General features: G+C 41.0%; 1 protein-coding gene across 2 annotated transcripts in view; it reads right to left on the minus strand.

Annotated features, from left to right (window-relative positions):
• Positions 1 to 512: 512 nt before the first annotated feature.
• LOC139765302 (splicing factor C9orf78 homolog) overlaps positions 513 to 25639 on the minus strand; it is a 116868-nt gene continuing 91741 nt past the window's right edge. For both annotated transcript variants that reach the window (XM_071692692.1, XM_071692691.1), the window contains exons 6-7: positions 20402 to 20573; positions 513 to 1461 (exon numbers count right to left, since the gene is read on the minus strand). In XM_071692692.1, the coding sequence (XP_071548793.1) occupies positions 1283 to 1461; positions 20402 to 20573 (351 nt within the window). In that variant the 3' untranslated portion in view covers positions 513 to 1282. The remainder of the gene's footprint in view (positions 1462 to 20401; positions 20574 to 25639) is intronic.

The following is a 25639-nucleotide window of genomic DNA, read 5'->3' on the forward strand; positions in this document are numbered from 1 at the left end:
GACTTCCACACATTTTTCAAGGCTCCCAAAATTTTCGCCCCCTCCCCCACCCTATGATCCACTTCCGCTTCCATGGTTCCATCCGCTGACAGATCCACTCCCAGATATCTAAAACACTTCACTTCCTCCAGTTTTTCTCCATTCAAACTCACCTCCCAATTGACTTGACCCTCACCCCTACTGTATAGGAGATGTATAGGTATGTATATTTGCGTGTGTGGACGTGTATGTATATACATGTGTATGTGGGCGGGTTGGGCCATTCTTTCGTCTGTTTCCTTGCGCTACTTGCTAACGCGGGAGACAGCGACAAAGCAAAATAAAAATAAATGCCTCTTTTCTAAGCTTGCTCTCTTTCATCAATTCTTTCACAGTTATGGCATTTTGGTTATTCTACTAAAACATCACGAAGGGCCAAAAATATTTCATGATACAAAATAAAATACTTAAGCTCATAGGAGTGGGGAAAGAGTGTGACTTTAATAAAGATGATTGGTATAAATGAAACAGTCTTACAGATGCATCCTTTTCCCTTTTATTATAATCTTAAAGGTAAATTGTGAGTTTTTGTTAATTTATTTACTTATTCATCTTTTTTCTAAGAGGACAATATCTAACCCCTAACCAAACACAATAATCATAACTGGACCGTACGACCTATTAGAACATACGAGAAGGAAGCCTTACATATATAAAGTCCACCTGTTATCCTTCCATTTCCATTATACTTTATAGGCTTTCATGTTTTTTATACTCTGCGTTTCCTTACCTTTGCCTAGCTTGTTTTAAGTGTCCACACCTCAGCAGATGAAGATATTCTTTACATCCATCCATACACTTCTCTGGCCTAACTTTCCACTATGCCCTCTTGTTCTGAATTCTCTACTAACTTCAAAGAAGTTTCACGTTAACAGTGTCTAGGTCTCCTACGAATTTATGTGTAATTCTTAAGTCTCTTTTGGTCCTTCCCTCCTCTCTCTCTGTAACTCTATTTCAGTAAGTTTTGTACCAGTCTTGCTGCAATTCTTTGGACCCCTCCCTGTTGTTTTGTAACTGTCTTGTTAAAAACTGGATTACAACCTTCAAACAGTGCTACAACTCATTCACTTACTGTATACAGTTCTTCCTTGGAATGGCCACAAGCAAAAAAAAAAAAAAAAAAATCATCTGAAGTTTGTGAAATAAAAACTTGTAAAACTCATAATTCCATTCAAATCTTTGCTAATATACATAAACACATAAAAGTACAAACATCATCAACCATTAAAATTCTAAACTTTACTTAGTGCCTTCTAAATTGCTTCTTGAATTTTTCATAATGAAAGTCATCAGTGGCTTTCTCTCCATGAGGTCTCTTGGGGGCAATAGTGGATATCTTAACACCACCTCCAACCACAGGCTCCACAATCTCCTGCACTTTCTTTTCATTCTTCTTGGCAGGTCCTGCCTCCTCCAAGTTAACTGGTGGAATACAAATACCTTTAAAGATTTGGAAAAACAAAACAGCAATGGTATCAAAAAAGAAATATGTACTGAAGCATGAAAAACTGTTTATCTCCACAGTGATGTCCTATGAATCATTATAGGATCTTAAGAATCCCTAGGAGGTAGAAACTTAAGATCTCAACTCCACTGTTTTCTGGTGAGGTAAATGATTTTCACCTCGTTACCATTTGTTTGGAGCTAGTGGCCTAGTGTCTCTACCAAAGTTTGCCCATTGACAAAACAGCAACCTCTGCTTGGTGCAGATATCATTATTCACCAAGCCAATGGTACCTACCTGCCATATAACTCTCAGAAAAGATAAGTTAACCCAAGGGTCACCACCATCGATTGTAGACTTTTTTCTGAGAGAGGGGGGAAGGAAAGGGAGAAACAACAACCTCCCAAAAATGTTCTTCATACTTTAAATCTAACATTTCTCTCCAGGGCTGGACTGTTCCATGACCCTTCAGAGAACAACATGGAAGACGAAGTTTACAGGAAAACTCAAAAACAGGATAATGCAAGGGAAAAGACAATTGCCTAAGAGTCATGACACTAAGATACATCTGCCCTGAAGATGACAATTCCAGCACCACACAAATCAGTTCTTAACACCTAAGGGCAAATATACATACCTATACATCTCAATGTACACATATATATACACACACAGACATATACATATATACACATGTACATAATTCATACTGTCTGCCTTTATTCATTCCCATCGCCACCTCGCCACACATGGAATAACAACCTCCTCCCCCCTCATGTGTGCGAGGTAGCGCTAGGAAAAGACAACAAAGGCCCCATTCATTCACACTCAGTCTCTAGCTGTCATGTAATAATGCACCGAAACCACAGCTCCCTTTCCACATCCAGGCCCCACAGAACTTTCCATGGTTTACCCCAGACGCTTCACATGCCCTGGTTCAATCCATTGATAGCACGTCGACCCCGGTATACCACATCGTTCCAATTCACTCTATTCCTTGCACGCCTTTCACCCTCCTGCATGTTCAGGCCCCGATCACTCAAAATCTTTTTCACTCCATCTTTCCACCTCCAATTTGGTCTCCCACTTCTCCTCGTTCCCTCCACCTCTGACACATATATCCTCTTGATCAATCTTTCCTCACTCATTCTCTCCATGTGACCAAATAATTTCGAAAAATTTATATATACATTTTTTCATACATATTTCCCATTTCCCATTTTAGCGAGGTAGTGTTAAGAACAGAGGACTGAGCCTTAGAGGGAATTTCCTCACTTGGCCCCCTTCTCTGTTCCTTCTTTTCGAAAAATTAAAACAGAAGGGGAGAACTTGCAGCCCCCTGCTCCCTCCCCCTCTAGGCACCTTCTACGACACTCAGGGAATATGTAGCAAGTATCTTCTCCCCTATCCCCAGGGATAATATATATTCATATATATATATATATATAATATATATATATATATATATATATATATATATATATATATATATATATATATATATATATATATATATATTTTTTTTTTCATACTATTCGCCATTTCCCGCGATAGCGAGGTAGCGTTAAGAACAGAGGACTGGGCCTTTTTTGGAATATCCTCACCTGGCCCCCTCTGTTCCTTCTTTTGGAAAATTAAAAAAAAAAAAAAAAAGAGAGAGGGGAGGATTTCCAGCCCCCCGCTCCCTCCCCTTTTAGTCGCCTTCTACGACACGCAGGGAATACGTGGGATGTATTCTTAATCCCCTATCCCCAGGGATAATATATATATATATATATATATATTGAAGAATGTATGTGAGAAATACTTAGAAAAGCAAATGGATTTGTATGTAGCATTTATGGATCTGGAGAAGGCATATGATAGAGTTGATAGAGATGCTCTGTGGAAGGTATTAAGAATATATGGTGTGGGAGGCAAGTTGTTAGAAGCAAAGTTTTTTATCGAGGATGTAAGGCATGTGTACATGTCGGAAGAGAGGAAAGTGATTGGTTCTCAGTGAATGTAGGTTTGCGGCAGGGGTGTGTGATGTCTCCATGGTTGTTTAATTTGTTTATGGATGGGGTTGTTTGGGAGGTAAATGCAAGAGTTTTGGAAAGAGGGGCAAGTATGAAGTCTGTTGGGGATGAGAGAGCTTGGGAAGTGAGTCAGTTGTTGTTCGCTGATGATACAGCGCTGGTGGCTGATTCATGTGAGAAACTGCAGAGGCTGGTGACTGAGTTTGGTAAAGTGTGTGAAAGAAGAAAGTAAGAGTAAATGTGAATAAGAGCAAGGTTATTAGGTACAGTAGGGTTGAGGGTCAAGTCAATTGGTAGGTAAGTTTGAATGGAGCAAAACTGGAGGAAGTAAAGTGTTTTAGATATCTGGGAGTGGATCTGGCAGCGGATGGAACCATGGAAGCGGAAGTGGATCATAGGGTGGGGGAGGGGGCGAAAATCCTGGGAGCCTTGAAGAATGTGTGGAAGTCGAGAACATTATCTCGGAAAGCATAAATGGGTATGTTTGAAGGAATAGTGGTTCCAACAATGTTGTATGGTTGCGAGGTGTGGGCTATGGATAGAGTTGTGCGCAGGAGGGTGGATGTGCTGGAAATGAGATGTTTGAGGACAATGTGTGGTGTGAGGTGGTTTGATCGAGTAAGTAATAATAGGGTAAGAGAGATGTGTGGTAATAAAAAGAGTGTGGTTGAGAGAGCAGAAGAGGGTGTTTTGAAATGGTTTGGTCACATGGAGAGAATGAGTGGGGAAAGATTGACCAAGAGGATATATGCGTCAGAGGTGGAGGGAATGAGGAGAAGTGGGAGACCAAATTGGAGGTGGAAAGATGGAGTGAAAAAGATTTTGAGTGATTGGGGCGTGAACATGCAGGAGGGTGAAAGGCGTGCAAGGAATAGAGTGAATTGGAACAATGTGGTATACAAAATTCATACTGTCTGCTTTTATTCATTCCCATCACCACCTCACCATACATGAAATAACAACCCCCTCCCCCCTCATGTGTGCGAGGTAGCGCTAGGAAAAGACAACAAAGGCCCCATTCATTCACACTCAGTCTCTAGCTGTCATGTAATAATGCACCGAAACCACAGTTCCCTTTCCACACCCAGGCCCCACAGAACTTTCCATGGTTTACCCCAGACGCTTCACATGCCGTGGTTCAATCCATTGACAGCATGTCGACCCCGGTACACCACATCGTTCCAATTCACTCTATTTCTTGCACACCTTTCACCCTCCTGCATGTTCAGGCCCACCTCACTCGCGTCTCACGCCACAAGCATCTTTTGCGCAAGCCATCACTGCTTCCCTAAATACATCCCCTAAATACATCCCATTCTTCCCCCACTCCCCTTACGTCCTTTGTTCTCACCTTTTTCCAGTCTCTCCTGGTACTTCCTCACACAAGTCTCCTTCCCAAGCTCACTTACTCTCACCTCTGTCTTCACCCCAACATTCTCTCTTCTTTTCTGAAAACCTCTACAAATCTTCACCTTCGCCTCCAAAAGACAAAAGATAATGATCAGACATCCCTCCAGTTGCACCTCTCAGCGCATTAACATCCAAAAGTCTCTCTTTTGCGCACCTATCAATTAACACGTAGTCCAATATACTTATGTATATCTCTCTTTTTAAACCAGGTATTCCCAATCACCAGTCCTTTTTCAGCACATAAATCCACAAGCTCTTCAACATTTCCATTTACAACACTGAACACCCAACGTACACCAATTATTCCCTCAACTGCTACATTACTCGCCTTTGCATTTAAATCGCCCATCACTATAACCTGATCTTGTGCATCAAAATTACTAACACACTCACTCAGCTGCTCCCAAAACACTTGCCTCTCATGATCTTTCTTCTCATGCCCAGGTGCATATGCACCAAAAATCACCCATCTCTCTCCATCCACTTTCAATTTTACTCATATTAATCTAGAGTTTACTTTCTTACACTCTATCACATACTCCCACCACTCCTGTTTCAGGAGTAGTGCTACTCCTTCCCTTGCTCTTTTCCTCTCACTAACCCTCGACTTTACTCTCAAGACATTCCCAAATCACTCTTCCCCTTTACCCTTGAGCTTCGTTTCACTCAGAGCCATAACATCCGGGTTCCTTTCCTCGAACATACTACCTCTCTCTTCTTTTTTCTCATCTTGGTTACATCCACACTTTCTTGTTGATTTGTTAGTTAGGATTTTCAATCTTTATATGGATCATGGTGAAGTGCCTCAGGACTGGCAGAATGCATGTATAGTGCCACTGTATAAAGACCAGGGGACAAAGAAGTGTGTTAAAATCACAGAGGCATAAGTTTGTTGAGTGCAACTGGTATGCTGCATGGAAAAGTAGTGACTGAGAGGGTGAAAGCACATACAGATCATCAAATTGGGTAGGAAATATGTGGTTTTAGAAGCAGTAGAGGATGTGTGGATCAGGAGTCTGTTTTTAAAGAAATTGTGGGAAAAATACTTGCTGAAGCAGATGGATTTGTATAGGACATTCATGGATTCAGAAAAAAACATATGACAGGGTAGAAAAAGATGCCATGTTGCACGTTTTACGAATACGTGGTGTGGGAAAAAAAGCTGTCAGAAGCAGAGAAGTTTTTATCAAGGGTGTAAGGCATGTGTATCAATAGAATGGGAGGAGGGTAAGTTGTTCCAAGTGGGGAATGGTTTGTGTCAGGGGTGTGTGATCTCACCATGGCTGTTAAATTTGTTTATGAATGGGGTGGTGAGGGAGGTAAATGCAAGAGTCTTGGAGAAAGGGGGCCTGGGATGTGAGCCAGCTGTAGTTTGCTGATGATGTAGCACTAGTGGCAGATTCAAGTGAAAAACTGCAGAAGTTGGTGACCTTGTTTGGCAGAGTGTATGAAAGACAGAAGTTGAGAGAAAATGTGAATAAAAGCAAGGTTAAGTACAGCACGGTAGAGTTGTCAAGTGTCAGAACCTCAAGGGCATACTCATGTTTTTCTAGAGTATCCAGGTCTCACCCTGCCTTCTCATGGTGACCTCATTAACTAACTTTGGGGTGGAACTAAAGTGGGAGGCATTGACCATCTCCATCAGGAAATTCCTTTTGAATTTAGACAAACATCTGAGGTGTACTGTGACTTTTCAGCTTTTGGACAATTTTGAAGTCTTGCTGCCTCTTGGAACACTCTGCTGGAGTTGCTCTCAGTCAGTGACCTGTCAAAAGTGAGGCACAAAAGGCTAAGAAATGGTACTGGTCTACCTGTTATGCTGAGGAGTAAAAGAGACAGGCGATTGAAGGTGATGATGCTGAATGTAAATGGGATGATCGTGAGAGTAAAAGGAGGGAGAGCTTGTGGAGAAGTTTAAAAGTTGTAGCTTGAATGTGCTGGGGATTGGGGTAACCCATATCCTTGGGCAAGGTGTGTGGAGTGAAAATGGAAATGATGAATGCAAATTATGGGAAGGCCTGGGAGCACGAGTGGTAAGGAAAGGAACGAGTGAAAAACTATCAGATTAAAGGGAAAGAAGGATGTACAAAGCCACTATCACCAAGAGTGTGGGAGGGTGTTACAGAGCATGGATGGAATAAATCAAGAACAGTGTGGGTGAAAGAAGAGACTGATGTTGTGATGTACGCATGGGTATGCGTATATGCGCTTATGAATATGAAGACTGTATAAGGTAAGGATGAAATAAAGCTCTTCTGGAGAAATTTGAATGACTGTATAAACAGTTTTGAGAATGAGAGAAACATGGTCATATTGGGTGAGGTGAATGCAAAAGTGAGATATGATGAAATTCATGAGATAGTTGGTAAATAGGGAGTGCCCAGAGTAAATGAGAATGCAAGTTATCATGGGGATATTTCTGCTGACTGGGGTTTATTCCTTGCAAACATCTTTTTTCAGCAAAAGATGATCCCTAGATATACATGAATGAGGAAAGATGGAAGAGAAGAGCAAAAGGTTTTGAGTGACTATGTGGCAGTAGATGAAAGATTAAGAAAGGTGGTGCAAGATGCTAGAGTAGTTGTGAGAGGATTCTCTGGAGACTGACCATTCTGAATTCTTGTTGGGATGAGGATGAGAGAGAAGTGGATGCATGGTGTAAAGAAGAATGGAGAAGTAAATGTGTTGGCGAGTGAGAGGATGAATCAGAAAAAATGCAGGGATGAGTATGGAAGGAAAGTAACTGAAAGCTTAGATGGAAGTGTAGTTAAAGCAGGGATGCATGACCTAGATGTTCAAAATGTTTAGAGAAATACTATCAAAGGTTGCAGAATTAGTAGTTGGATACAGATTTATGAAATAAAGGAATAAAAAGGGCAATGCATAGTGGACAGAAGAGATATAGAAATTCTGTGAAAGAGAAGAAAAAGACATATGGTAAATTGTTCAATAACAATGTACCAGTAGAGGTTCAGCAAAGGAGGAATGCTAAGAAGCTGATAGAGGAAAGCAAAGAAAGAAAATATGTAGATTTTGGAAGAAAGTTATGAAATAAAGAGAAAAGAAAAAGACATATGGTAAATTGTTCAATAACAATGTACCAGTAGAGGTTCAGCAAAGGAGGAATGCTAAGAAGCTGATAGAGGAAAGCAAAGAAAGAAAATATGTAGATTTTGGAAGAAAGTTATGAAATAAAGGAATAAAAAGGGCAATGCATAGTGGACAGAAGAGATATAGAAATTCTGTGAAAGAGAAGAAAAAGACATATGGTAAATTGTTCAATAACAATGTACCAGTAGAGGTTCAGCAAAGGAGGAATGCTAAGAAGCTGATAGAGGAAAGCAAAGAAAGAAAATATGTAGATTTTGGAAGAAAGTTAAGTGAAAGGTTCTGGGGTAATAAAAAACTATCCTGGAAGGAGGTGAAAAAAGGAAAGAGGTGGATGCAAGAGTGGAAATATGAATGTGAAAAGTAAAGAAGGTGAGTTGCTGAATCAAAAGGAGGAAGAGAAATGAAGATGGAAAGAGTATTTTCAAGAACTGATGAATGTGGGTGAAGGGGAGGCAACAGTTGCAACATGAATAGGTATGGATAGAATGAAGAGGATACAATAGTAAGGGCTTATAGCAAAATGGGAGGTAAGAAGGGCAGTAATGAGGCTGAAGGTAGGAAAGGCACCTGAAGTGGATGGGATTATGGCTGAAATGCTGAGGCATGGAGGAGGAAATCAGATAAGAGTGGATTCATCTGATATGTAATTTAGCATAGAAACAGATGGTTGTGCCTGAGGATTGGTTGAGAGATATTATTGTTGCTTTATTCAAAGGAAAAGGTGCTAAGGATGTATGTAGCAATTATTGGGGAATAAGTCTGTTAAGGGAGAATAAAATGATGTTCTGGAAGGAGGTAAATAAAGTGCGTAAGACAAGGGAGCAAATGGGAACTTCAGTGAAGGGCGCAAATGGGGAGGTGATAACAAGTAGTGGTGATGTGAGAAGGAGATGGAGTGAGTATTTTGAAGGTTTGTTGAATGTGTTTGATGATAGAGTGGCAGATATAGGGTGTTTTGGTCGAGGTGGTGTGCAAAGTGAGAGGGTTAGGGAAAATGATTTGGTAAACAGAGAAGAGGTAGCAAAAGCTTTGCGGAAGATGAAAGCCGGCAAGGCAGCAGGTTTGGATGGTATTGCAGTGGAATTTATTAAAAAAGGGGGTGACTGTATTGTTGACTGGTTGGTAAGGTTATTTAATGTATGTATGACTCATGGTGAGGTGCCTGAGGATTGGCGGAATGCGTGCATAGTGCCATTGTACAAAGGCAAAGGGGATAAGAGTGAGTGCTCAAATTACAGAGGTATAAGTTTGTTGAGTATTCCTGGTAAATTATATGGGAGGGTATTGATTGAGAGGGTGAAGGCATGTACAGAGCATCAGATTGGGGAAGAGCAGTGTGATTTCAGAAGTGGTAGAGGATGTGTGGATCAGGTGTTTGCTTTGAAGAATGTATGTGAGAAATACTTAGAAAAGCAAATGGATTTGTATGTAGCATTTATGGATCTGGAGAAGGCATATGATAGAGTTGATAGAGATGCTCTGTGGAAGGTATTAAGAATATATGGTGTGGGAGGAAAGTTGTTAGAAGCAGTGAAAAGTTTTTATCGAGGATGTAAGGCATGTGTACGTGTAGGAAGAGAGGAAAGTGATTGGTTCTCAGTGAATGTAGGTTTGCGGCAGGGGTGTGTGATGTCTCCATGGTTGTTTAATTTGTTTATGGATGGGGTTGTTAGGGAGGTAAATGCAAGAGTTTTGGAAAGAGGGGCAAGTATGAAGTCTGTTGGGGATGAGAGAGCTTGGGAAGTGAGTCAGTTGTTGTTCGCTGATGATACAGCGCTGGTGGCTGATTCATGTGAGAAACTGCAGAAGCTGGTGACTGAGTTTGGTAAAGTGTGTGGAAGAAGAAAGTTAAGAGTAAATGTGAATAAGAGCAAGGTTATTAGGTACAGTAGGGTTGAGGGTCAAGTCAATTGGGAGGTGAGTTTGAATGGAGAAAAACTGGAGGAAGTGAAGTGTTTTAGATATCTGGGAGTGGATCTGGCAGCGGATGGAACCATGGAAGCAGAAGTGGATCATAGGGTGGGGGAGGGGGCGAAAATTCTGGGGGCCTTGAAGAATGTGTGGAAGTTGAGAACATTATCTCAGAAAGCAAAAATGGGTATGTTTGAAGGAATAGTGGTTCCAACAATGTTGTATGGTTGCGAGGCGTGGGCTATGGATAGAGTTGTGCGCAGGAGGATGGATGTGCTGGAAATGAGATGTTTGAGGACAATGTGTGGTGTGAGGTGGTTTGATCGAGGGAGTAACGTAAGGGTAAGAGAGATGTGTGGAAATAAAAAGAGCGTGGTAGAGAGAGCAGAAGAGGGTGTTTTGAAGTGGTTTGGGCACATGGAGAGAATGAGTGAGGAAAGATTGACCAAGAGGATATATGTGTCGGAGGTGGAGGGAACGAGGAGAAGAGGGAGACCAAATTGGAGGTGGAAAGATGGAGTGAAAAAGATTTTGTGTGATCGGGGCCTGAACATGCAGGAGGGTGAAAGGAGGGCAAGGAATAGAGTGAATTGGAGCGATGTGGTATACCGGGGTTGACGTGCTGTCAGTGGATTGAATCAAGGCATGTGAAGCGTCTGGGGTAAACCATGGAAAGCTGTGTAGGTATGTATATTTGCGTGTGTGGATGTATGTATATACATGTGTATGGGGGGGGGTTGGGCCATTTCTTTCGTCTGTTTCCTTGCGCTACCTCGCAAACACGGGAGACAGCGACAAAGTATAATAATAACAATAAAAAGTCTGTTAAGTATACCAGGAAAAGTGTATGCAAGAATGTTGATGGATAGAGTGATGGAAGTGAATAAATACACAAGTGAAGAGCAAGGAAAGGTTGCAGATGTGTGGATCAGATGCCTATGGTAAAGATGAACATGGAAAAGTATTTTGCGAAAGGTAAAAGTTGTATGCAGCTTTTATGGACCTGGAGAAAGTGTATGACAGAGTCAAGTGGAATGCTGTATGGGATGTGTTAAGGAAACATTGGGTAGGGGACAACTGCTGGATGGTGTGAAAGCCTTCCATAGAGGAGCAAATGCATGTGTAAGAGCGGATTGAGAGTTGAGTGAAAGTTTCAGTATGCATGTGAGTGTGAGGCAGGGCTGTGTGATGTCACCATGGCTTTTCAATATATATATATATATATATATATATATATATATATATATATATATTTTCATGCATGGTGTTTTTGACAAGAAAATAGTGAAGTTGGAGAAAAATGTAGCTTAGACATTGAAGCTTATTGACACAGTGGTGAAATTGATGAGAACTGCTATTGACGTTTGTGTGAATAAATTGTACATTTCCTTTTCCATAGCCAGAGGTTGAACCATTATGTGACATTCATTTTTTTTCATTCATTTCAAGCTAAAAGTTTGTTTCTAAATTGTTCTTACATTTTTCATATGTATATATATGTATGAGTGTGTGTGTGTGTGTATGTGCATATGTGTGTGTGTGTGTGTGTGTGTGTGTGTGTATATGTATATATATATGTATATTATCCCTGGGGATAGGGGTGAAAGAATACTTCCCACGTATTCCTCGCGTGTCGTAGAAAGCGACTAGAGGGGACGGGAGCGGGGGGCCGGAAATCCTCCCCTCCTTGTATTAACTTTCTAAAATGGGAAACAGAAGAAGGAGTCACGCGGGGAGTGATCATCCTCCTCGAAGGCTCAGAGTGGGGTGCCTAAATGTGTGTGGATGTAACCAAGATGTGAAAAAAGGAGAGATAGGTAGTATGTTTGAGGAAAGGAACCTGGATGTTTTGGCTCTGAGTGAAACGAAGCTCAAGGGTAAAGGGGAAGAGTGGTTTGGAAATGTCTGGGGAGTGAAGTCAGGGGTTAGTGAGAGGACAAGAGCAAGGGAAGGAGTAGCAATACTCCTGAAACAGGAGTTGTGGGAGTATGTGATAGAATGTAAGAAAGTAAATTCTCGATTGATATGGGTAAAATTGAAAGTTGATGGAGAGAGGTGGGTGATTATTGGTGCATATGCACCTGGGCATGAGAAGAAAGATCATGAGAGGCAAGTGTTTTGGGAGCAGCTAAATGAGTGTGTTAGCGGTTTTGATGCACGAGACCGGGTTATAGTGATGGGTGATTTGAATGCAAAGGTGAGTAATGTGGCAGTTGAGGGAATAATTGGTATGCATGGGGTGTTCAGTGTTGTAAATGGAAATGGTGAAGAGCTTGTAGATTTATGTGCTGAAAAAGGACTGATGATTGGGAATACCTGGTTTAAAAAGCGAGATATACATAAGTATACTTATGTAAGTAGGAGAGATGGCCAGAGAGCGTTATTGGATTACGTGTTAATTGACAGGCGTGCGAAAGAGAGACTTTTGGATGTTAATGTGCTGAGAGGTGCAACTGGAGGGATGTCTGATCATTATCTTGTGGAGGCTAAGGTGAAGATTTGTATGGGTTTTCAGAAAAGAGGAGTGAATGTTGGGGTGAAGAAGGTGGTGAGAGTAAGTGAGCTTGGGAAGGAGACCTGTGTGGGGAAGTACCAGGAGAGACTGTGTACAGAATGGAAAAAGGTGAGAACAATGGAAGTAAGGGGAGTCGGGGAGGAATGGGATGTATTTAGGGAATCAGTGATGGATTGCGCAAAAGATGCTTGTGGCATGAGAAGAGTGGGAGGTGGGCTGTTTAGAAAGGGTAGTGTGTGGTGGGATGAAGAAGTAAGAGTATTAGTGAAAGAGAAGAGAGAGGCATTTGGACGATTTTTGCAGGGAAAAAATGCAATTGAGTGGGAGAAGTATAAAAGAAAGAGACAGGAGGTCAAGAGAAAGGTGCAAGAGGTGAAAAAAAGGGCAAATGAGAGTTGGGGTGAGAGACTATCAGTAAATTTTAGGGAGAATAAAAAGATGTTCTGGAAGGAGGTAAATAGGGTGCGTAAGACAAGGGAGCAAATGGGAACTTCAGTGAAGGGCGTAAATGGGGAGGTGATAACAAGTAGCGGTGATGTGAGAAGGAGATGGAATGAGTATTTTGAAGGTTTGTTGAATGTGTCTGATGACAGAGTGGCAGATATAGGGTGTTTTGGTCGAGGTGGTGTGCAAAGTGAGAGGGTTAGGGAAAATGATTTGGTAAACAGAGAAGAGGTAGTAAAAGCTTTGCGGAAGATGAAAGCCGGCAAGGCAGCAGGTTTGGATGGTATTGCAGTGGAATTTATTAAGAAAGGGGGTGACTGTATTGTTGACTGGTTGGTAAGGTTATTTAATGTATGTATGACTCATGGTGAGGTGCCTGAGGATTGGCGGAATGCGTGCATAGTGCCATTGTACAAAGGCAAAGGGGATAAGAGTGAGTGCTCAAATTACAGAGGTATAAGTTTGTTGAGTATTCCTGGTAAGTTATATGGGAGGGTATTGATTGAGAGGGTGAAGGCATGTACAGAGCATCAGATTGGGGAAGAGCAGTGCGGTTTCAGAAGTGGTAGAGGATGTGTGGATCAGGTGTTTGCTTTGAAGAATGTATGTGAGAAATACTTAGAAAAGCAAATGGATTTGTATGTAGCATTTATGGATCTGGAGAAGGCATATGATAGAGTTGATAGAGATGCTCTGTGGAAGGTATTAAGAATATATGGTGTGGGAGGCAAGTTGTTAGAAGCAGTGAAAAGTTTTTATCGAGGATGTAAGGCATGTGTACGTGTAGGAAGAGAGGAAAGTGATTGGTTCTCAGTGAATGTAGGTTTGCGGCAGGGGTGTGTGATGTCTCCATGGTTGTTTAATTTGTTTATGGATGGGGTTGTAAAGGAGGTAAATGCAAGAGTCCTGGAAAGAGGGGCAAGTATGAAGTCTGTTGGGGATGAGAGAGCTTGGGAAGTGAGTCAATTGTTGTTTGCTGATGATACAGCGCTGGTGGCTGATTCATGTGAGAAACTGCAGAAGCTGGTGACTGAGTTTGGTAAAGTGTGTGGAAGAAGAAAGTTGAGAGTAAATGTGAATAAGAGCAAGGTTATTAGGTACAGTAGGGGTGAGGGTCAAGTCAATTGGGAGGTGAGTTTGAATGGAGAAAAACTGGAGGAAGTGAAGTGCTTTAGATATCTGGGAGTGGATCTGTCAGCGGATGGAACCATGGAAGCGGAAGTGGATCATAGGGTGGGGGAGGGGGCGAAAATTTTGGGAGCCTTGAAAAATGTGTGGAAGTCGAGAACATTATCTCGGAAAGCAAAAATGGGTATGTTTGAGGGAATAGTGGTTCCAACAATGCTGTATGGTTGCGAGGCGTGGGCTATGGATAGAGATGTGCGCAGGAGGATGGATGTGCTGGAAATGAGATGTTTGAGGACAATGTGTGGTGTGAGGTGGTTTGATCGAGTAAGTAACGTAAGGGTAAGAGAGATGTGTGGAAATAAAAAGAGCGTGGTTGAGAGAGCAGAAGAGGGTGTTTTGAAATGGTTTGGGCACATGGAGAGAATGAGTGAGGAGAGATTGACCAAGAGGATATATGTGTCGGAGGTGGAGGGAACGAGGAGAAGAGGGAGACCAAATTGGAGGTGGAAAGATGGAGTGAAAAAGATTTTGTGTGATCGGGGCCTGAACATGCAGGAGGGTGAAAGGAGGGCAAGAAATAGAGTGAATTGGAGTCATGTGGTATATAGGGGTTGACGTGCTGTCAGTGGATTGAAGCAAGGCATGTGAAGCGTCTGGGGTAAACCATGGAAAGCTGTGTAGGTATGTATATTTGCGTGTGTGGACGTGTGTATGTACATGTGTATGGGGGGGGGGGGGGTTGGGCCATTTCTTTCGTCTGTTTCCTTGCGCTACCTCGCAAACGCGGGAGACAGCGACAAAGTATAAAAAAAAAAAAAAAAAAAAAAAAAAAAAAAAAAAAAATATATATATATATATATATATATATATATATATATATATATATATAGAGTTGATAGAGATGCTCTGTGGAAGGTATTAAGAATATATGGTGTGGGAGGCAAGTTGTTAGAAGCAGTGAAAAGTTTTTATCGAGGATGTAAGGCATGTGTACGTGTAGGAAGAGAGGAAAGTGATTGGTTCTCAGTGAATGTAGGTTTGCGGCAGGGGTGTGTGATGTCTCCATGGTTGTTTAATTTGTTTATGGATGGGGTTGTTAGGGAGGTAAATGCAAGAGTCTTGGAAAGAGGGGCAAGTATGAAGTCTGTAGGGGATGAGAGAGCTTGGGAAGTGAGTCAGTTGTTGTTCGCTGATGATACAGCGCTGGTGGCGGATTCATGTGAGAAACTGCAGAAGCTGGTGACGGAGTTTGGTAAAGTGTGTGGAAGAAGAAAGTTAAGAGTAAATGTGAATAAGAGCAAGGTTATTAGGTACAGTAGGGTTGAGGGTCAAGTCAATTGGGAGGTGAGTTTGAATGGAGAAAAACTGGAGGAAGTGAAGTGTTTTAGATATCTGGGAGTGGATCTGTCAGCGGATGGAACCATGGAAGCGGAAGTGGATCATAGGGTGGGGGAGGGGGCGAAAATTTTGAGAGCCTTGAAAAATGTGTGGAAGTCGAGAACATTATCCCGGAAAGCAAAAATGGGTATGTTTGAAGGAATAGTGGTTCCAACAATGTTGTATGGTTGCGAGGCGTGGGCTATGGATAGAGTTGTGCGCAGGAGGATGGATGTGCTGGAAATGAGATGTTTGAGGACAATGTGTGGTGTGAGGTGGTTTGATCGAGTAAGTAACGTAAAGGTAAGAGAGATGTGTGGAAATAAAAAGAGCGTGGCTGAGAGAGCAGAAGAGGGTGTTTTGAAATGGTTTGGGCACATGGAGAGAATGAGTGAGGAAAGATTGACCAAGAGGATATATGTGTCGGAGGTGGAGGGAACGAGGAGAAGAGGGAGACCAAATTGGAGGTGGAAAGATGGAGTGAAAAGGATTTTGTGTGATCGGGGCCTGAACATGCAGGAGGGTGAAAGGAGGGCAAGGAATAGAGTGAATTGGAGCGATGTGGTATACAGGGGTTGACGTGCTGTCAGTGGATTGAATCAAGGCATGTGAAGCGTCCGGGGTAAACCATGGAAAGCTGTGTAGGTATGTATATTTGCGTGTGTGGACGTGTGTATGTACATGTGTATGGGGGGGGTTGGGCCATTTCTTTCGTCTGTTTCCTTGCGCTACCTCGCAAACGCGGGAGACAGCGACAAAGTAAAAAAAAAAAAAAAAAAAAATATATATATATATATATATATATATATATATATATATATATATATATATATATATATATATATATGGGTGGACTGATAAGAGAGATGAAAACAAAACTAGGGAAAAGGGGTCAGAGATGGAGTGTGGTGGTGAGATATGGCGGCTAATGGCAAGCCTGTCAGAGGATGATACTGTGTTGTTTGCTGAGAATGAACTGGAGTTATAGAACGTTGTAAATTTGCTTTATGATGTGTGTAACCATATGCAATTGAAGGTAAATACAGGTACAAGTAATGGTGTTTGAAAAAAAAAAATAGAGTGAAAGTTATTGATTTTGTAAAACCATATATAGTGAAAAAAAAAGTGTACAAAACTGTGCTTTAGGTATAGAGGGAGAAAGACTGGAATAGGTGAAAAACTTTAAGTATTTAGGAGCTGTCTTGGGTAAGTCTGATGATATGGAAAGAGAGATAAGGGAGTACAGAGTAGAACAGTCATTGGACTCCGTAATTGAACAATGAAGGGAGTTGGTGTAAGTATGGAAGTGAAGGGACAATTAAGGTAAGGTAAGCTTAATCCTCCTAACCTTCACCTATGCAGCTGAAGCATGGACATGGAATGATTTACTGAGGTCAAGAATCCATGCTGTGGAGATGAGCTATTAGAGAAGAGCATGTGATGTGATTAGATGGAATGAAGAATGAAATTAAAGAATGAATTGTAGAGTGGTAAAGTGGATGAAATGTAATACTTTAAAGTGGTTTGGGCATGTGGAAAGAATGCAAGGCAGGGAGTTTACAAGGAAACTGCATGATAGTGTGAGAGGAAGACCACTCTGATATGGGCAAATAGGGTAGAAGAATACAAGAGGGAGAGAAATGGTGTTAGAATGCATAGAATGGTGCATAAGAGGAAGGTATGTAAGAACAGGGATGAGTGGAAACTCTTTTGCCGTGGCCATCCCTTGATGGGAGTTTCTGGTGGGATGGCATCAGAGAAATAGACAGACAGATAGAGAAACAGGGTAGCTGTGGTATGAGTGTGAATGGATAAAATCTGGTGGAAGTGAAGTGTTTTAGATACTTGGGAGTGGACATGATGGTAAAATGGAACTATAAAAGCAAAAGTGAGTCACAGGGTGGGTGAGGGAGCACTGAAGAATGTGTGGAAAGAGAGGTCTTTAACTGGGAGGGCTAAAATTGACATGTTTAAAGGTATAGTAGTCCTAACAATTTTGTATGCATATGAGGCATGGGCTATACATGAAGATGTGTGGAGGGTGGATGTGTTGGAGATGAAATGTTTGAGGACAAAATGTGGTGTTGAAGTGGTTTAATTAACTGCTAAAAATGTTTGGAGATATGGAGAGAATGAGTAAGGAGAGATTGACAAATATGCTATACATGAAGATGTGTGGAGGGTGGATGTGTTGGAGATGAAATTTTTTATTATTATTTATTATTATTATTTTGCTTTGTCTCTGTCTCCCACGTTAGCGAGGTATTGCAAGGAAACAGACGAAAGAATGGCTCAACCCTGGGGATAGGGGATTAAGAATACTTCCCACGCATTCCTCACGGGTCGTAGAAGGTGACTAAAGGGGACGGGAACGGGGGGCCAGAAACCCTCCCCTCCTTGTATTTTAACTTTCTAAAAGGGGTGGAGATGAAATGTTTGAGGATAAAATGTGGTGTTGAAGTGGTTTGGTCACGTACTAAAAAGGTTTGGAGATATGGAGAGAATGAGTAAGGAGAGGTTGACAAATAGGATATATATGTCAGAAGTGAAGGGGACAAGAAGAAAAAGGAGACCAAATTGGAGATGGAAGGATGGTGTGAAAAAGATTTTGTATGATCAGAGCCTGAACAGGGTGAGAGGCATGCATGAGACAGAGTGAATTGGAATGCTATGGTATACAGGGCTTAATGTGCTGTCAGTGTTCTGAACCAAGGTGTGTGAATTCAGCAGCTGGGGGAAATTATCGATAGGTGTATGGGACCTGATTGTGTGTAAAGGGATGTAGTTTCAGTGCATTGCATATGACAGCTAGAGAAAGGGTGTGAGTGAATGTGGCCTTTTGTCTGTTTCTGGCTCAAACTTGCTAATGCTAGAAACAGCAATCAAGTATGAAAAAACTTTATACATATATGGTAAATATAGAAAAATCAATTATTTGCAAGAGGAGAAATATCATTGTTATCTAGAGGAATTAATATACCTGTAACACCACCTTGGATGACTTACATTCCTTCACCCCCTGATGCTCCTCTTAGTACTCCTCTACTTCTTCCCATAATCTCTTTTCAGACTGTCCAAAAAGCTGGACAAAAGCAAGGCTTATTGCTGTGATGGCATCCATCCCTGTGAACTAAAAGAGTATGCTTCTAAACTTGCATCTGTGCTTGCTCGTCTATTCTGTTTCTGTTAAAAATCAAAACTTTTCCTTCTCCTTAGAAAAATGTCTTGATACATCCCATCCCTAAGATAAGTGACCATTCTGACCCCTCTAACTATTGTCTTATTGCTTCGACATCTAACATTTCCAAAGTCTTTGAATCCCTCCTCAACTCCTATATCCTTAAACACCTCAAAAATCACAGTCTTCTCTCTGATCTCCAGCATGACTTCTGTAAGGCGAGATACACTGGTGAGATTCTTTCGTAACTTACTAATGTCCAGTCATTGGCCCTGAAAGATTTTGGGGAGTCATATGTAGTTGCCTTTAACATATCTAAGACTTTTGACAGGGTGTGGCACTGAAGTCTCATCTTTAAGCTCCCTTCTTTTTGCTTTCCTTCCTTACTTTGCTTCTTGATATCTAGCTTCCTCTCCAATTGATCTATCTCTGTGGTAGATGATGGATCAGCCTCCCCCCATTTTCTCCATCAACACCAGTGTCCCTCAGGTTTTGTCCTGTCCCTTACACTTTTTCTCCTTTTCTTTAATGAATCTCCCACCACAAATAATCTAATGGAATGACTCAACACTGCATTTATCCACATCCTTCAATTCTGCTCCCTATTCTCTCACTTGATCTGCATCTTCTCTTGACACAGCTTTCTCAATAAACAGACTTGTATAGGATATCTCAGTGGAGTACGCACAATCTTGTTAAGTTCAATGCCTCCAAGACCCAATTTCTATTCATCCCTTCATCAAAAACTACTCACAACTCTTGTCTCTACTTTGATGGTTCTGTAATTCCACCTCTTGACTTAATGAACATACTTGGTATTACCGTAACATCCACTCTTTCTTTGAAACCCTACATTAAGGGAATAGCTAAGTCTGCCTCTAAGAAACTGAGTGTCCTGTTAACATGTTGAAATTTCTTCTCTTTTGAACGGCTAAACCATTTAAACAAATGATTGATTCATCCTTGTGTGGAGTACTGTTATCATATTTGAGGTGGTTCTAGCTCTGTATCCTTACTTGATAGAGTTGAGTCGAAAGTGGTCCGACTTATAAGCAGTTCCAGGCTAACATCCAAACTTGACCCCCTTGCCCTACACCCACAACCACTAGCTAGACCATGCAATACTACGCAAACTGTTGCATCACACGATTATTTTGTGGCAATTGGCAACTCAAGGGGCCGTTTTGACATCTATTCCTTTTCCTCCACGTTGAAGCTTTGGAACTCTTTACCTTCTCATGTCTTTCCCAATAATTATGACTTGCCACATTTCAAAAGACAGGTCTTTTACTTTCTCAAAATTCATAAATACTTCCCCTTGTCTTTTCTTTTTTCATTTCATAATTTTCTCTATATTTCAATTAAGGAACAGCCTTGATGTGGACTTTTGTCCATGACTGGAGCCTTCAACATAGCAAAAAAACTATAAGTGTAAGGAAATATAAAATTGATGTCGCAAAAAAGTGCATAAATATTGCATCATATGGTGAGGGAGGCATCATAAGTCTAGCACAGTCGGCCATGGTGACAGCCTTGACTTGCCTGAAAAAACTGTTCATCTGTGAGCCTCATCACACATGGGAGCACAGATCTACTGCATTGTCTTATGTGCTTTAGAAAAAAATAACTTTCATTTGACATGGAAAACAAAGATTCTTTTTTATTTTTCAAAGTCACACTGTGGGGATATATATAATATATGGTGCTGCTTCAGTCACTGTGTCAAATGACCATAGCATTATATGTGTAGAAAAGTAATTCCATTAAGCTTGAATTTTACATTTCATTCAAGAGCTGGGTATAATTCAGTAACAGGGAATACTTACATCTATTGTGCTGTACAAAGTTGACAGCCATATTTTTGGGTACAAATTCTGAAGGCCTTTCCTTCTTCATCATACTCTCCCGCAGCAGCTTCTGCTTGGCTTCTTCTGTAGCTTCAATGTTACGAATTTTGGCTTCAAGACCTAAGTCTACTTCAGGGATGCCACTCAACATCTGAAGGCAAGAGTCTATCATTACAAAAATAGTCAGAATTTCATACAATATTTTCCTTCTACAGTTACATAAAATGATTCATAGCTACTGCTGGATGTGACTGATAAAAATATCTGAAAAAACTACTGCATACATTCAACACTTAAACAATGGGTATGGTCAGAAGAGAGGTATTAGACCTACAACTAATTTGCATTTAAAAGTAACAAAATATAGTTATATTATTACTTTTGCATTGTGAGTGAATGGAAGAAAGGTGCTGAGAATGACATGTGTGAAAACCTGAGAACATAAAAAGACATGGAAGTGGCATTTCTTTATTTCTACTAGGCTTATTTTCTTAATACACTTCAATTTCAATACACAGGCACAGTATTTATTTATTTATTATACTTTGTTGCTGTCTCCCGTGTTAGCGAGGTAGCGCAAGGAAACAGACGAAAGAATGGCCCAACCCACCCACATACACATGTATATATATACACGTCCACACATGCACATATACATACCTATACATTTCAATGTATACATATACATACATACACAGACACATGCATTCATACACATGTACATAATTCATACTTGCTGCCTTTATTCATAACCTGTTGCCACCCTCCCACACATGAAAAGACAACCCAGTCCCCCTGCATGGACGCAAAGTAGTGCTAGGAAAGGACAACAAAGGCAACATTCATTCACACTCAGTCTCTAGCTGTCATGAATAATGCACGAAAACCACAGCTCCCTCTCCACATCCAGGCTCCACAAAACTTTCCATGGTTTACCCCAGACACTTCACATGCCCTGGTTCAATCTGTTGACAGCACGTCGACCCCAGTATACCACATCATTCCAATTCACTCTATTCCTTGCACGCCTTTCACCCTTCTACAAGTTCAGGCCCTGATCGCTCAAAATCTTTTTCACTCCGTCTTTCCACCTCCAATTTGGTCTCCCACTTTTCCTCGTTCCCTCCACCTCTGACACATATATCCTCTTTGTCAATCTTTCCTCACTCATTCTCTCCATGTGACCAAACCATTTCAAAACACCCTCTTCTGCTCTCTAAACCACATTCGTTTTACTACCAAACATCTCTCTTACCCTTTCATTTCTTAATCGATCAAACCACCTCACACCACATACTGTCCTCAAACATCTCATTTCCTTAACATCCACCCTCTTCCACACAACTCTATCTATAGCCCATGCCTTGCAACCATATAACATTGTTGGAACCACTATTCCTTTAAACATACCCATTTTTGCTTTCCGAGATAATATTCTCGCCTTCCACACATTTTTCAACGCCCCCAGAATTTTTGCCCCCTCCCCCACCCTGTGACTCACTTCTGCTTCCATGGTTCCATCCACTGCCAAATCCACTCCCAGATATCTAAAACACTTCACTTCCTCTAATTTTTCTCTATTCAAACTTACCTCCCAAGTGACTTGTCCCTCAACCCTACTGTACCTAATAACCTTGCTCTTATTCACATTTACTCTCATTATTCTTCTTTCACACACTTTACCAAACTCAGTCACCAGCTTCTGCAGTTTTTCACCTGAATCAGCCACCAGCGCTGCATCATCAGCGAACAACAACTGACTCACTTCCCAAGCTCTCTCATCCACAACAAACTTCATACTTGCCCCTCTTTCCAAAACTCTTGCATTCACCTCCCTAACAACCCCATCCATAAACAAATTAAACAACCATGGAGACATCATGCAACCCTGCCACAAACTGACAGTCACTGAGAACCAATCACTTTCCTCTCTTCCTACTCATACACATGCCTTACATCCTCGATAAAAACTTTTCACTGCTAACAAATTGCCTCCCACACCATATATTCTTAATACCTTCCACAGAGCATCTCTATCAACTCTATCATATGTCTTCTCCAGATCCAAAAATGCTACATCCAAATCCATCTGTTTTTCTAAGTATTTCTCACATACATTCTTCAAAGCAAACACCTGATCCACACATCCTCTACCACTTCTGAAACCACACTGCTCTTCCCCAATCTGATGCTCTGTATATGTTTTCACCCTCTCAATCAATACCCTCCCATATAATTTCTCAAGAATACTCAACACACTTATACCTCTGTGGTTTGAGCACTCACCTTTATCCCCTTTGCCTTTGTATAATGGCACTATGCATGCATTCTGCCAATTCTCAGCCACCTCACCATGAGTCAAACATGCATTAAATATACTTACCAACCAGTCAACAACACAGTCACCCCCTTTTATAATAAATTCCACTGCAATACCATCCAAACCCACTGCCTTGCCAGCTTTCATCTTCTGCAAAGCTTTTACTACCTCTTCTCTGTTTACCAAATCATTGTCTCTAACCCTCTCCCTTCGTACACCACCTTGACCAAAACACCCAATATTTGCCACTCTATCACCTAACACATTCAACAAACCTTCAAAAATCCTCACTCCATCTCCTCACATCACTACTACTTGTTATCACCTCTCCATTAGCCCCCTTCACCGATGTTCCCATTTGTTGTCTTGTCTTACACACTTTATTTACCTCCTTCCAAAACATCTTTTTATTCTCCCAAGAATTTAATGATACTCTCTCACCCCAACTCTCATTTGCCCTCTTTTTCACCTCTTGCACCTTTCTCTTGACCTCCTGCCTCTTTCTTTTATACATCTCCCAGTCATTTGCACTATTTCCCTACAAAACTCATCCAAATGCCTCTCTCTTCTCTTTCACTAATAATCTTACTTCGTCATCCCACCACTTACTACCGTTTCTAATCTGCCCACCTCCCAAGCTTCTCATGCCACAAGCATCTTTTGCGCAAGAGATCAAGCTTCCTTACATACGTCCCCTTCCTCCCCCACTCCCCTTACGTCCCTTACCCTCACCTTTTTCCATTCTGTACTCAGTCTCTCCTGGTACTTCCTCACACATGTCTCCTTTCCAAGCTCACTTACTCTCACCACTCTCTTCACCCCAACATTCTTCTTTTCTGAAAACCTCTACAAATCTTCACCTTCACCTCCACAAGATAATGATCAGACATCCCTCCAGTTGCACCTCTCAGCACATTAACATCCAAAAGTCTCTCTTTCGTGCACCCAACAATTTTAACACATAATCCAATAATGCTCTCTGGCCATCTCTCCTACTTACATACATATATTTATGTATATCTCTCTTTTTAAACCAGGTATTCCCAATCACCAGTCCTATTTCAGCACAGAAATCTACAAGCTCTTCACCATTTCCATTTACAACACTGAACACCCCATGTACACCAATTATTCCCTAAACTGCCACATTACTCACCTTTTCATTCAGATCACCCATCACTATAACCCAGTCTTGTGCATCAAAACTACTAACACACTCAGCTGCTCCCAAAACACTTGCCTCTCATGATCTTTCTTCTCCTACCCAGGTGCATATGCACCAATAATAATCCATCTCTCTCCATCCACTTTCAGTTTTACCCATATCAATCTAGGGTTTACTTTCTTACACTCTATCACATACTCCTACAACTCCTGTTTCAGGAGTAGTGCTACTCCTTCCCTTGCTCTTGTTCTCTCACCAACCCCTGACTTTACTCCCAAAACATTCCTAAACCACTATTCCCCTTTACCCTTGAGCTTCGTTTCACTCAAAGCCAAAACATCCAGGTTCCTTTCCTCAAACATGCTACCTATCTCTCCTTTTTTCTCATCTTGGTTACACCCACACACATTTAGACACCCCAATCTGAGCCTTTGAGGAGGATGAGCACTCCCTGTGTGACTCCTTCTTCTGTTTCCCCTTTCAGAAAGTTAAAATACAAGGAGGAGGGGAGTTTCTAGCCCCCTAGTCCCATCCCCTTTAGTTGCCTTCTACGACACGTGAGGAATGCATGGGAAGTATTCTTTCTCCCGTATTCATTGGTGATAAATAACATAAAGATATTACACCTTTTCCATTAATATTCAGAGTAAAGGATATTGGCTAGTAAGTGAGGGGAGGATATTAAAACTTTTTCTCTTTTTCCATATATTGATAACTTTCTCTTCTTTCATACATCGCACAGCATTTTTGGTGAATAAAATGAATGTATGTTGAAATATTACACCTTTCACACTCAACAAAAATGTGATGAGCTCCAGTGGCTGACATTTTGGGGAGGATAATGGTGCTGTTTCTTTCCCTATAAGTTAACACTGTTCCAGAATTACACAAAAAAATTGAGTGTAACTGCTACTTCATTTCTCCCATAAGCATGAGTTCACTTGGGAAGACACTTCCTCTTTCTCATGCAATCAGCTAAAGTCACCCCCTTAGCCACTTATTTCTTCACCATATCTCATGTTATTTGTCTGTACTTTCTTCACCATATCTCATGTTATTTGTCTACTTTCTTCACCAACTGATACACAGTATACTTCTTTAGTAATTCAGGTCATCTAATGAATAAGTATTTACATGGGATCACTGTGTGCACATGACCTTCAAGTTGCTGGCAAGGCACTTATAAAAAAGGTGGCTGCAAGTGTAACAATAACAGCAGAATAATTATCTGCACCTTCTTGCCATAAAAGATACCTCCATATGCTACTAATGGTACGATGAGCCAGCTGGATATTCAAAAAGAGGTTGGAACAGTTAGAATATCAACTGTTGGCCACCATTCTCTAATAACACAACTAACACTGACTGACATTCAAAGTTTAAATTTTGTATATTCAATCATAAAAACAATTTACATGACAAATTTCTTGCTTCTTCAACTATAAAGAAGTCCCTAAAACCTATTGTGTAGTTTGGTATCCAAAAATACAGTTGATCCAGTACAGAGACAGGTTAACCCACTTTTAAACCATTCACTGTGAACTGCTGTACACATGAAGATGTCTCCATGTGCAGAGAAATTTTCATAAATCAAAGGGATGGATATACATTTCATTTTCTTACTATAGACATTGATAGAGTACTCATATATATATATATATATATATATATATATATATATATATATATATATATATATATAATTTTGGGAGCCTTGAAAAATGTGTGGAAG

The sequence above is a fragment of the Panulirus ornatus genome, chromosome 53 (genome assembly GCF_036320965.1).
Source record: "Panulirus ornatus isolate Po-2019 chromosome 53, ASM3632096v1, whole genome shotgun sequence".
Lineage (NCBI taxonomy): Eukaryota > Metazoa > Arthropoda > Malacostraca > Decapoda > Palinuridae > Panulirus > Panulirus ornatus.